The following is a 14,720-nucleotide window of genomic DNA, read 5'->3' on the forward strand; positions in this document are numbered from 1 at the left end:
AAATGTAAATTTTCTTATGTGGGGGGGGGGGGCTTCGGGTTCATATTGTGGCCACTGCTCCTGGTGGAAAGAATGGAGGAAAGGAGGAAAAGAGAAGGAAGAGGTAATATGGCCTAGTTCAAGGTTTCTCAAATTTGAGTGTTGAAGAGTGTAGCATGTTATCATGGGTGGCTGAGGATAATTCTGTCCACTCCAATCTAAGAGACACTAAGTAACCAAAATATTAATCTTTAAAGCTATTCTAACTGTAATCATCTCTGCAGAAGACTTACTATGAATTTGTATATATAATTGAAATTAAAAGCAAAAATTGGAATAGTCTCAGGAACATGCAGGTACCTAGGGAAAAGTCCAGGGACTCTCTGCAGTTTGAGAAACACTAGTAAAACAGAGCATCAGTTGCAGAGGCCAACAGACCTTACTGGCATCATGGCTCAGAAAGTACCTATTCTGTGACTGACTGTAATTGATTCACTTCTCTGGAACTGTTTCCTCATCTAGAAATAAGTCTAGAGGCACCTACCGTGCAGGAGTTTCATGAGGATTAGCACAGTGTCTGGCCTGCAGGACTAAGAATCAGTGGATGTTAAGGATAAGAATGAACATTTAGTAGATGCTTTCCATGTTCCCTGTGGTTGCATGCTGGTTATGGTGCATAACTCATCTCATTACGTTCTAGCAACTTAACAAGGTGCCGTTACCCCCATGTTAGATATTAGGATTCTGAAACTGGCAGTGCAGACTAATTTGACCAAGGACAGACCACCGGTAAGTAACAGGAATGCTTGAAAGACAGGTCACTGAGGGCATTCCATAACACTGGCCTCTACTTCCCACTCCGTGAAGTGGGCAGAAAATGAAAGTAAAACTGTGCCTACCAACATACCTCTTCTAGAAAACAAAATGCTGTGAATGACTAAGCAAAACAGCATACCTGGTAAAGGGAATCATGGAGAGGGAAGGGACAGACAAAGCTTAGGCAGCTGCCCTGGGAACGCTCCCCCAGATGCTAGGCCTTTGCCGTGCCAAAGTGCATTGATGCCACGCTTAGATGAAGCAAAACCAGAGCCCAGGCACAAAGGACTCTCAATCTAGGAAGGAACAGGATGTACATGTCTCAGCCAACTTTTAAGGATGACCACAATATTTTGCTCAAGTTTTGATTCCCATATGTCTGGGCATACCATTAGATATTCAGAAATATCTTACTCACTTTGTGACATTTAGTGACATTTCCCTAATTTATAGCAATAGACTCAGATTTGCAAGACGCATGCAGACCCTATTTCAGGAAGAGAATTAGGGTTAGGTTCCAGGGAAATGAGTTTTTAAATTCACAACTGAGGTCCTTAACCTTTTGGAGATCTAGCTAAAGCATTAAAATCATGTTTGTGTGTATATACATGCATATACGCATATATACGCTACTGTGTATGTATGTAAACAAATAAAAACTCTCTGCCAGACCAAATACCTATTTTATAACTTTCATTAGGTTCTCATGATGAGATTGTAAATTGGAGCAACCTCTCAGGAGGACTAATTAGGCAAACTCTATCATACCTTTTGACCTGAAATTTTTCTTCTAGGAATTCATCAAAATATACACACATATACAAAAAGAATTATGTAAATGATATTCATTATATGAGTATTATATAGCTAATGAATGGAGACAAACTAAATGTCTAAATAGAAAAACAAAAATATACAACTGTGCAGTGTGTCTTCATAGAGTTATTAAAAAGCATGAGATAGACCTGCCATTATGACCTAACATGGAAATAGTTCCAGTATATTAAGTGGAAAAAAGTACCAAAGTGAATGATATGTACCATTTGTGCCTTTTTAAAAAGTGCATGTATTATGTAAGTAGTCGGGTGCTTGCACAGGCAGAGAAAACTGAGATGATTCACGGGCAACAGTGGTAGCACCTGCGTAGGGAGCTCAGAGTGGCAGGAAGACTGGTTTTTTTTTTTTTTTTACTACGTATATTTTTTAATAGTTTGTACTTTGATCCTACCCATTTAATTCTTTCAGTAACATGGTTTAAAGGTCATGGACCACATACTTCTGCACTAGAGATTTAAAAGCACTGGATCTTCTAGTACTTTATGTAGTTCTACGAGGTTTAGAGGTAATAAGATGAAAGGTGCATTCTCACTCAGGGAAGACTTTTTTTTTACACTGGCAATTAAAAAAAAAAGTCAAAATAGGGGATTTCATCATTAGTGTTTCAAAGAGATCAGAATCAAAGCTTTGTTCAAAGTTTTATGACAGTAGAAAAAATACCATTACTACCTTGAAACCTCATTCTAAAACCTGACTGAGGCTCGAAAGTGTCTTGTAAGCAAAACTGTAATAGGTAGTTACAATATAATTGAAAGTAATTGTGATTTTATTCCAAACAAGTGCTGTTTATAATAGATTTTTATTGTTTTTCATCCCATGGAAGCCTTTTAGAATAAGATGCTGATCTGTGGGGGGGGGGGGAGTTATTTTGGACCCACGGTTAATTATATTCATGTAAGCATAATGAATTCTGTGTGTGTATATTTTTCAGAAAGGAACATAGTTCCTTTGGGGTGTTAAGGTACTGCTACTGTCGGTCCAATTCTAAGTTTAAGTGAACTGGATGCTCACATAAAACAGCACAAAAACCACTTGATTTCCAGACACAACTCAAATACATACAAGTAAGGTACCTCACATAGTCAAAATCACAAAATAGATCAGACTATTTGGTTCTATTTCTCTTAACTCCAGCAGATATCAAATCCAAAATAATACATACCTGCACCCCTGCAGACATATATATGTAATAAAGTATTGCCAAGTAGAAGAGTGCATACGAAAGTATTCTGCCAGCTGTTAGACTCTTTGGTGTTCTGGAACACTTGAAGGACTGTCTCATATTTTATATGTTCACCTTGTGCCAGTCTCAGAGTTCAGAGGAGAAAGAAAGCTTTTCTAGGCTAAACTTGTTGCTTTCTATTTTAAACAGATGGCCGAGTGAAAATTTGGGTTTATGGTGCTTCAGGTGGTGGTTTTCTCATCATGATATTCCTAGTATTTACTTCCTACCTTGTTTGGTAAGTACTAACTAGTAAAAGTTTATATTCCACATTTTTATGGGTGGCATATTATACTAAAAGAAAAAAACTATGTCAAGATCATTGACCATATAGAACAGGACCCTCAAACCTACAAATGATCACCAACAGTAGAATTGCTGAACTGGGAGATTAATTGTCCTTGTTTGAAATATTATCATTTTATTGTTTTCAAATATCAGAAAGTATAAGAGAAAAATCATTATTCAGGGCTTTCCCATTTTAGAATTTGGATTTAGATCACTACTTCTTAGCTTTGACAGCATATGGGCACTTCCAGGGGACTGATACCAAGGTCCTAGCCCCAGAGATTCTGATTGAATTAGTCTTGCATGTGGTCAGGTTGCCTGGATGTTTAAACGTGTCCCAGGAAATTCTAATGTGCAGGCTGACGAACCATTATTCTAGCTAATTCTAGTTCTTAAATTTTCTTCTCAAACTGACCTGTTTTGACCAGTTATATTAAATTGAGCAGTTGGTTCAACCAACCTGTTAGTACATTTTGAATCATAGAGCCAGGTGTTTATCTACATTGACCAGCATGAGAGAAAATTTAATTGTCCATTCCAGGAACCCCATTTTGTAAGTGACTAGTTCTAAGAGTTTGTTATTCTTGGAAAATGATGATTAGTTTACTAGTATAGAATATATTTTATTTGATGAGTTGCTCTTGAAACCAGACAGACGTAAATACATTTGAATGTCTTCAAAGTGTGTTGAGAATATTTTATTAGATGCCTAAGAAGAATTTTCAAAGGATTTTTTTATTAATTTTCATGAGATCAAAGTGTTACTTTGCCTTTTTCTCTAAATTGAGATTTATATTCATCACATGTGTCTCAAACTATTTCCTTGAGAATTTTTAACCCAAGTTTTAATCTTAATTCAAATCCAGTCTTTGTATGTTTCGCTTATGTTTCCAAGGTTACACAGGGTTTTAAATCTTTGCCCTTGGTCAGTGAAAGTGAAGAAATTGAGGTGACTAAATTTTTCTGCCACCCATAGTGATAGAAATTGAATTTCTAGAAGTTAGATTCCTATCCAGCTCATGTTTGCACGGTGGTGTAGTAAAAAGTAACCCTTCAGTTAACCATTTACCCTGTAAGCAAGTGATTTGAGCACTTATGTTTGAATTGGTATTGTCTAGGTCCTGTCTTAATGAACAAATATGAGGTTGAAAGCTTTATATCAGGTTGAGAGTGATAGGAAGCATTCACTACTAGAAAAAGAGGAAAAGGTCTTAAATTGCAACAAAGAACAGAAAGGTTTGACAAATGAGAAACTGCTCTCAAAGCAATGGCCCATACAGCGTAAGATCATCAGCTAGTCTATCAGTCTGTAAAAGCTTGGATGTGTTCTACTTAATGGCCACATGCCCAGGTCCACATGCTATGGTTCCTTCTTCCCTCAGATATTTAAAAGATTAACAATTAAAATTTAACTACAGTAGTAAATTTTGCCTTTTTACATTTCTGCACTCCCCCAACTTAAAATTGTGTTAACCTTGATCCATTTCTTCAAAAATAAATAGTTACTGACGCCCTTTCTGTATGACACTAGGCTCCTGGGATTAATTAGGCAGGTCACTGAATTCTGGTGACAATTTCCTAGAGAATATTTAATATGAAAGATCAATGGAATCATCCCTTACTTTTTAGTGACCAAATTATATAAATATTTATGAACAGTATTTCTCATTTTTTTCATTCTCAGTGCCCAGCCTTTATAATCCTCCTCTGCAAGCAGCAGTTTACAAGTGCTCCCTTCAGCTCTCAGTAGCCAGATTAGACTTCCTAAAACTTAGCCGGGGATCAGCCCCTTTCCTACTCAGACACCAGGGGTGGCTTCCCATTGACAGCAAAATGGAAGTCTGGTTGTGGCTGCCTCGCTTGTCAACCTGAGTCTTCCACTGTTTCTCTATGCCCTGGCGTTTGTATAGGCCCAGGTATATTTAAACCCTCATTTTATCACTGAAGGTAACATTTTTTATTTTTTTTCCTTAATCAACTTTTTTTGATGAAATAGTAAATTTTCTACTCTAGTAGTTAGCCAATGTGCTTATGCATTCCCATCAGTAATCCTATATTATATATTTCCATAATAATTCATTGTATTCATTATAACACGACCATGATAAAATACTCATTTTTCTCTAGCTTCTTATTCTGTAACAAAGTTCACATCTGTCCTTTCATATTGGTCACTTTGTCATTGCTTCCTTTAGTCTCCCTTCTCACCATCAAATTCAGTTTTTCAAGGCTACCATCTTTATGTCCATCCAAGTTTCTGAGGTTTTGACCCAAGACTCATCAACATATATTAAGGATTTCCATTTAAAATAAACTTTGTATTATAAAGGTAGCTCCTCATAGTACAAAGAGATTTATAGGAATTGAATATAAGGCTATAACCTCTTTCGGAAGGATGCTGTTTCAGGACCTTACGTTACCTTAAGTTAGGGTGGTATCTTCTTTCACAAGAAGGTTTCTGCTTCCTATCCCATTCTTCTAGAGTTAATTTTTCATCAGCTATTGGCATTTTACCAGTTCTGCCCAGTAAAACTCAAGCGCAACATTTTCCTAATCAAACAGTCTAGAATAACTTGTTCATGCTTCCTTCTCTGTGGCATTTACTCCACGCTCGTACTACGGTACCACTACGTGCTCCTCCTCTACCAAACCCCAAGGACTTGGTCGGAGGGGGAGGAGGTATAGTGACTATATCGTATTGATTTCTTAGAATGTAAGTTTCACAAATATTTATGGAACAAATAAATAAGTGAATGAATAAATGAGTGAATAAGTTAAAAAATCATTTAGTACCCATGAATTTTAGAGATAAGGGTCAGCAAAAAAATCTAACATTCCGACGTCAAACAAAGTGCTTTATGTAGACTGCCTTATTTAATCTTCACAATAATCCAAAGAGTGTTGCTATTTAAAGAGGGAGTAAGTGATCCTCAGCGAAGTTTAATAACACATAAGGACACATGAGCCTAGGACAGCCAACTCTCCAGGTTTGCCTTAACCCCAGAGTGTATACTCTTGCCACAAGACTTCCAGTCTCCATGGTGTCTTTCCCTGGAGTAATCCTAAAAACTCTGTAGACTCTATGCAGTGTCTACACCTTTCACATTTTTAGGGGCTACTTATTTCCTCAGTAAAGTAAGCTACAGCCCTGGGAACAGATCTATTGATATCAAAACACATACCATTTACTGTTACAAATGAGCCTCCTAAATTTTAGAATCCAAGTATACAGTTTCACTGCATCTACTTCTATTAAACAGCTTGCAGAAGACTTACTTAGAGGATGACAGTTTTGGAGGTTTTATATTTTCTCCCCCGAATAAAAAGCTTAAGAGAGCTGCTATATATAATATGCCACGTTTTAGGCGTAGACTTTAGATGAAAGCAATTTATAATAAAACTAGGAATAGCTTTTGAGAAAATATAGAAAAATCATCTTCTCAAGGACTGCTTCATTCAGATACAACCCTTTGTACATCTGCCATTAGTGTTTGGAGTTTTTGAAATATTACTGATGCCCCAGCTTCCCTGGTAATAAAGATCCATGAGGCAATTTAGCGAGGACAACCGCTGGGTGAGCTTGCGGTTAATTTAGACGTAGTGCCTGGGAGTTACTCCCAATGACTGCATCTATTCTACCCTGCTCAGCACAACTCAGCAAAGGGGCTCTCCTGCCTAAGTTTGAAAGTGGTGCTACCCGTTCCAGAGGCTCAGCCCTCGTGAGTGCTGCCTGTTCAGGTCATCTGGCTTAGGGATGGGTCCCTGTGGCTTGAATTCGAGGATGCAGAGAAGTGCCAGCAGCTTGCCTGCCAGTTCATAACAATCTCACCTTTCTGGCTTAATGGACGGTATCTTCTGCTAAAATTCAAATGCTCGCGGAAGTGGTAACTTTAAAATGTGTCACCCGATCTCTTACAGCCAGGGTTGCATAATGGTTTTCCCCCTTGTGCCAACTCTCACAGTGGTGGTGGCTGTCAGGGCTGCTCCATTAGGCAGAGTTACGAGACTAATCCTCGGCTCAGCGGGAAGGAACAGTGTGCTGGCTGGAGAGTCCGCCCTGGGTGCGAGATGACCGGTGGTGGCAGCAGCCCACGTGCCAGGCATTTCTAGGTCCTATTTAATGGCCGCTCCTCCCCTGATACCAAAGTGGAAGAGAAAACCTGACTTAAAAACTTACTTCTGAGTGAATTTCCTAATGACCACCAGTAAGGGAGAAAGAAGCAAGGCCCTCTCCAGACAAGTCTCCTGTTTGCCAAAACCACAGCTTCCCAGCAAAAGTGCCGCCTGACTCAGTGGGTGCCAACGTTTGAGTACTTTAAAACTCTAAAAGTTCTCAGATCTCATGCATTTCTAGTTGTGAGCTTAGTCAGCTGAGAGCTCACGTAAGATGAAAAGATTCATAATGACATGAGGCCTTCATCACAACCATCCCTAACACACCCCACGGTCCAGAAAAATCCAAGGCCTACATATCAGGAAGCCCCTCTTCCCCCACTCCAGAACACAATATTCATAATTCCATACTTGGAAACTGATATAAAAATCTGTATATTTGAGCAGAATTTTCCAGTCCCAGCTCCCGGAGTCTGGCCAAGGTTAGCTGTCTCCTAGGCAATATTACTGTCTCTTTATAAAGATCCAGCCATCTCTGTCCCTCCTCCCCACGTGCCAGGACCCAGCTTTCCATTTCTCTGCCAAATAGCCCTTAGCAATTGCCAGAAACTCTGGAAGCACCTCCATTTCTTGCCCCTCTCTTCTCTTCCCCTAAAGCAGCAGGAGACACGGGAAGAGGAACTGCCATTCCAGATGCACTCCCTCTTATCCTTTTGGACATTAAGGCAACCCTGTCATCACCACTGCCACCAGAGTGGATACACACTGCAATGTCCAAGTTGTCCTGTACTCTCACTTGTGTGACTTCTTAATCCCTTTAAATGCTGCAGATGAGTGCTCAGGACCCAAGCTGGGTCCATTCTAGAGCCTGGGCCCGGGACTAAAGCTACAGGAATACACATATATATTAATATAAGCAAAGTCGAAATGAACGTTAATCAGATAATTATGCAATAGCTACTCTTTTGAAAAGCAGAACAGACCCAGGAAGCAGGAAATCATAGATTGAGGCCCTGCAGAGGGTTCTAAAGCATGTCTCTGCCTCTCCTCTGGTGGGAGGGTGTTGGCCTGTGGCCCGTGCCCAGCACTCAGCAAGTCATCCACTGAGCACCCACTGCCTGCCAGGTACCGGGATCAGGGAACTGATAGGCTGTGTGCTTCTCTTTAGTAGGTTTTTAAAAATCATTTGAAATGTATCTCTTTAGCATCTATACTTTGCTTCCAACATCAAAACAAAGAAAAAAGTTTTTCCTCTTGAATTAGAACTTGAGTATTTTAAACCAGGAGAGTCTCCCCACAACTGTTTTATCAAACATCTTCTGTGTTTTGTGAATTTTACCACCATAAAGACTTCTCCATGTTAACCATTAAGTGAAAGAAGCCAGACACAAAAGGGCACACATATAGTATGATTCCACCTCTATGAAATACCCGGACTAGGCCAGTCTACAGAGGCAGAAAGCTGATACGTGGTCGCCAAGGATGGGGCAGGGAATGGGGGAGACTGCTTAGTGGGTACAGAGCTTCCCTTTGGGGTTACGGGTATCCTACGTTGTGAGCGTTCAAACTGCCACTCAATTGTACACATTAAGATGTTTGTTTTTAATTTATACTCATTGTATAAAAATTTATACGTACAGACAAAAAAGTTGTTTCTACCACGTGCCTAATTACTGGCATGTGTATGAGAGGCACTGAAGGGTTCCAAGCATTTGTCCTGTGTGTTTTAGATGCACTTTGTCCCGGCTCTGCCCCTCACTCAGTGACTTGAGGGAAGGTCAGTGATCTCTCTAGTCCTTCTCTGTCAAGTATCAGTAATCCTTATGCCTCCCACTCAGTGCTGTTCTGAGGTTACCGAGATATTTGATGGAAAATGCTCAGCACAGGGCTGGGCACTTTGTACACATCCAATTAATCTGGACTCAGAAGGCGTGCCAAAACCAAGGCACCAAGGAGGGAAGGGAGCCGGTACCGTGGGAGGTGGGGTGGTGTGTGGCAGAATTCGAGCTATAAATACTCACAGATTGAGATTCACCCGTACTAAGCATCAAAGAGCATAATGCAGCATGTTTTGCCCTTGGGCATCCCTGTGTGGCTGGGGAATGTTACTCAACTTCAGCTCCTCTCTCTGAGAAGGAATAGCAGTCCTCCCGGACCTGGCAAAGTTGTCAGCTTCAAGGAGGACAGAGACCAAGGGAGAAAGGCTTTGGCTGGTGCAGAATCAGTGAAATTTTCCTGACAGACTCTGGTGACTTGGCAGCTACATGTCAGGTTTCAGACCAGAGTAGAAGCATGTTTACTTAAAAACAAGCCCAGAGGAAGGCACAGGAGTCTGGCTTTTCCAGCTACTTAACGATGTTAAACATCTGTGCTATGGAGGTCAAAGTAGCTTAGGAATTAGAGAACAGTACATGTTCACATGACTGCAAATAAAGGAAAGTAGCCCTTTACCAAGTTCATTGTTCCCACTAATCAATTTTTAAGATTTTTTTGGGGGAAAAAAAAGCTTCTGTTCTAAGGGTTAAAATATACAAGCATTCCAAAAGGGAACCCACCCGTCCGGAGAGAGGAACCTCTTGTCTAACCACTTGAATGTCTGTACCTCACAGCTGTCTTTGGCAGATGAAACAGAGCTCTGTGAACTTTATCTCAGGAATTCTTTTCCTTTTACAGCAAGAAGCCAAAACCACATCAAAGCACACCTCCCCAGCAGAAGCCTCTGACCTTAGCCTACGACGGAGACTTAGACATGTAACCTGAAAAAGAAACCCAAATGTAGACATCGACTGCCTTAACCGCTTTCTCTTTTGTAGCTCAGACTTCTCAGTTTTTTGAGGAATCTCGTGATGTGATATATCGGGCAGAATACAAATACTGCAAAAGTAATATTGCCTCAACTTCGTTTGGACGTGGAGTCAAGGATTAACAGGTCTGCCATTTTGCTTTCAAGTTGTTTGTGGGTGTGAGTGTTTAATTTTTTGATTTTCCCAAGGGACCTGAAACCCCTTCTCTTCCTGTTTGGAAACGGGAGGAAGAAAACGGGATGGAATTCCCACAGACTTGAGTGAACTTTATCCTCAGCCACATGATGACAATCCGGAGGAGAGTCCAATCAAGGCGTTTACTGTAAATGACGAGTCCCACAGCGCATCGTTACGCACTATATTAGTGCAGATCTCTTCTCATCCTTCAGCACTGAGTTTTCTAGAGTTTACATTGGTTCAAAGACTGTCAGATTGGGATGGCCTATTTTCATGAACACAGAGAGAATAGGTTACCATTTCAGAAATGTTCTGAGTTTTTACCTTTAAATAGTATATTTTGTTTGTAGCCAGGGACATGATGGCACTTCATGGGTTGCATCTATTGAAAACAAACGGAATGTGTGTAATTTCTGGACCTGATGAAAGCTAGGTGGTTTTGGATGAAATGTGTATTGAATGTCAGGGTGTACAAATGAAACAGTTGGTTCTGTTGGAGAATGAGGTGAATTATTTAATTACTAAAACTGTATTTTAACAAAAACTTAGCCGTGTAGATACAGCATTAACCACCCACACTTGCAATTCAGTTTAATGATGACAAACCCTGCTTTTGTAATTTCAATTTTCTTATCTGAATATTTATAAATCCTTTTTTTGAATTTAATTATCTGACCTCATTTAATAGACATCAAACACCGATCCTGTTTATAGCCGGTCTTGCTTTTATAAAGGTTTCAATAATACCGAAGACAACACATTCAAAAGCTGAAACCATTTTATGAGGATACGTGTTTGTAATCATAGATGTTGACAAGTAAGAAGGCGCCATCTTGTGGTTTTGACTTGTATTTATAACAAATAAAGTGCTCAAGAGACTGAGATGTTCACTGTTGTAGATTAATTCATTTCAGAAGAGCCCATGCTTTGACAAAAACAGCTTTAGTAATATAGCTTCCCCGTGTCACTGTGTTAGAGGGTGACAGCTGAAATCACTGACAGAGGAAAGGAATCTTACCCCACGTTCTCAACACTATTGGTTACACTATGAAATGGAGCCAAGCACAATTACGCGGAGTAGCTTTTAAGGAATATCTGCAGCTTAGTACGTATCAGAACAAACCTCTGTGGTAAGGCAGACGCCGGTACGTAAATGAACTAAGCCTGAGCAGATGGAAATGTTAGAAACACGATACCATGAGCAAAGTAGAGGATCTTTTTATTTATACTATGACTTCTGTTAACCACATGAACACTGACTAACTGATTTTAGTCCGTGGCACCGTGGTTTTATATGAAAGAAGAGCTATGTCAATGCCGTGGCTGAGGAAACAAGTCCTAGAGTTGTCCTGTTCTTAGTTCTCGTCAGCTAACACTTCAGTTGTCCTCACGGTAGGTCAAATCCTAGCTGTGCCCTTTCTGCCTGTGTGATCCGAGGTGAGGATTATCGTTATCTCGGCCTCAGTTGTAGGACCCGCAAAATGAAGACAATGAAGTCATTTTCCTTGTAAGCTAGACACTTATCAGTCAATGTAAAATGGGGTTCTGGTTCAAGATGGCAACGTAGGAGTATCCTGAATTCACCTCCTCCCACAAATGTGCCAAATCTCCCTACGGGCAGGGCCTCCAAGAGAAACCCCAGAACTAGCTGAGTGACTCCTGCACATCAGGCAAACAGGAAAAAAAAGAACAAACATCAAAATGGGTCAGAGAGGCTGAGACATCATCCTTCCACAAGCCACACCGCTGGTGCAGTGGCACCAGGAGACACTTAGACCCCCAGCTTCTCCCTGAGAAGTACAAGGCTTGAAGCCCACATTGGCACCCCAACTTCTGACACCTCTACCTGAAAGACAGGCCTTCAAAACATCCTACTTAGAAAGCCAGCAGGGCTTCTGACCACAAGGCCATAACAAACTAAGAATGTTATAAAAGAGCTTGCATGGACTCATTGTGGCCACCTCACAGGGCCCAGCAGAGAGACACTCTATTGAAAAGTGTCCAGAATTTTTGTGAAAGAGGCTTATTTGCATATCTTAAGAGCTTTGACCTGAAGGGCAGGCCTCTGATTTAATACTCATCTGGGGGCTAACTGAAATACTTGCCAAAGGCCATGGAGGCTGGTGGGTGCCATCTTTCTGCTCTCCGCTCTTTCTTACCCCAGGTCTCCAGCATCTCATGGAAATGAGCTTGTTCACATATTTGGTGCCCTGGTTTTCACGCTGCCACCCAGGCATCTGGCTGACCATCTGACTCTGATAGCCAGTGGGGCTTACATTAGCAGCTCCCACACGACTATAACACAAGTGTTTCTTAACCAGCTTCCCTGCCCCCCCCCCCCCAAGGCACGGTGCAGAGACAGAGACAGAGACAGAAATGCCCACCCAGTCATTCCATGAAAGAGGCCTATTAACTTATCTTTATAGCTGTCATCTGAGAGGCAGGCACAATTTTAGGAGCTAACGGCAATCCTCTCTGGAGACCAGGGAGGCTGGCAGGTGCTATCTTTGGGCTCTCCCTCTCCTCTTCCCCAGGTCACTGGTATCTCCAAGAAGGTGCTTGTACACATGTCTGGCACCCCACCCTTTGTGGCTGCTGCCCAGAGGACACATCCCTTGACAGTCTGGTTCTGGCAGCCTGTACGGCTTGTGTCCATAGGTTTGACAGTATGGTAGCAAACAAAGAAACAGTTCTTAACTATCTTTCACCCCAGGGCTAAGCTCTCAGGGAAGAGACAGAAATGTCCACCTCCCAATCTTCCTGAAGGAGGTATTTTGCGTACTTTGAAAGCTGCTACATGGGAATCCAGTATCCATTCAGCCTGAATCTAGGTGCTGACTGAGATCCTCCCTTTTGGGACACAGACAGGTCTTGACACACCCTTAACTACTAACAGCCACTATGAACAAAGTAGGCTACTTGGACAATCACAAAGTTTTGAGAGACAGCCAAGGGCTAAGGCAGGGTTGAATGAAAAGTTCCATCTACACAAAACCACTTTTTCAAGACTAGGAGAGATGGCTGTTTTATCTGTGGCATAGAAACCAACAGAGAATGTCAAGGAAAATGAACAAACAGAGGAATGTGTTCCAAATGAAAGAACAAGATAAACCCTCAGAAAAAGACCTTGGTGAAATGAGGATAATACTTCACCTGATAGAGTTCAAAATAATCACCATAAAGATGCTTATCAAGGTCAAGAGAGCAATGCAGTGATGAACTGAGTTTCACCAAGAGACAGAAAACATAAACGGAAGTCGCAGAGCTGATGAATACAATAACTGACCTGCAAAACAGACCAGAAGAGTTCAGCAGTGGGCTAGAAGAAGTGGAAGGACAGATCAGCAAACCTGAAGACAAGGCGGAGAAATCCATTCACTCACAGCAGCAAAAAGAAAAATAATGAGTGAAGACGGCTTAAGGGACTTATGGGAGAAAATCAAGTGGAGTAGCCCTAAAGAAAGCAGAGCGCAAAGGGCAGAAAATGCCTTTAAAGAAATAACTGAAAACTTCCCCAACCTGGGGAAGGTAACAGATACGCCAGTCCACAAAGCCCAGAGAGTTCCAAATATGATGAACACAAAGAAACTCAAACAAGGACACATTATAATTAGACTGTCAAAAGTTAAAGACAAGGAAGACTCTTAAAAGCAACAAGAGAAAAACAACTTGTTTCATAAAGGAACCCTGTAAGACTATCAGCAATTTTCAGCAGAAACTTTGCAGGCCAGAAGGGTATGACACGACACATTCAAAGTACTGAAAGAAGAAAAGTGCTAAGAAAGAATATCTGAAAGAATTCATCACCACTAGACTGGCATATAGGAAATGTTAAGAATTTTTTTAAGCTGAAACAAAAGGACACTAATTAGTAACATAAATTTATGCAAGTATAAATCTTACTGGTAGAAGCAAATATTGTAAAAGTCAGAATAATCTAACGTGGTAAAGTGGGGGGTTAATCACTTATATAGTCAGTATGAACTCTAAAAGATAAGAGTAGTAAATAACTATAACTACAATCATCTGTTAATGGTACACAAGATAAAAAGAAGGTAAACTGTGACATCAAAAACATAACATGTGGGAGGGGGAGTAACTATGTAGAGCTCCAGAATTCAAACTGATATTCCCAACTTAAAATTTTGTTATAAATATAACTTATTATATGTAAGCCTCATGGTAATCACAAAGCAAAAACCAACAGTAGATACACAAAAGGCAAAGAGAAAGTAATTTAAGCATACCATTAGAGAAATCATCCAATCACAAAAGAAGAAAGAACAGAGGGAATAAATGAGTTAGAAAACAGCCAGAAAACAATTAACAAAATGGCAGTAAGTCTGTACTTATCAATAATTATGTTAACTGTAAATGGACTAAATTCTCCAGACAAAAGACAGAATGGCTAAGTGGATAAAAATAAAAACTGTCTATATGCTGCCTGTAAGAGACTCACTTCAAATATAAGGACACACACAGTC

At 40.5% G+C, this 14,720-nt stretch overlaps 1 protein-coding gene across 1 annotated transcript in view; it reads left to right on the forward strand.

Moving 5' to 3' along the window:
• THSD7B (thrombospondin type 1 domain containing 7B) overlaps positions 1 to 11,107 on the forward strand; it is a 657,597-nt gene extending 646,490 nt beyond the window's left edge. The window contains 2 exon segments of the mRNA XM_032479372.1: positions 3,005 to 3,092; positions 9,929 to 11,107. Of these exon segments, the coding sequence (XP_032335263.1) occupies positions 3,005 to 3,092; positions 9,929 to 10,010 (170 nt within the window). The 3' untranslated portion in view covers positions 10,011 to 11,107.
• Positions 11,108 to 14,720: the final 3,613 nt, after the last annotated feature.

Source organism: Camelus ferus, chromosome 5 (genome assembly GCF_009834535.1).
Source record: "Camelus ferus isolate YT-003-E chromosome 5, BCGSAC_Cfer_1.0, whole genome shotgun sequence".
NCBI lineage: Eukaryota > Metazoa > Chordata > Mammalia > Artiodactyla > Camelidae > Camelus > Camelus ferus.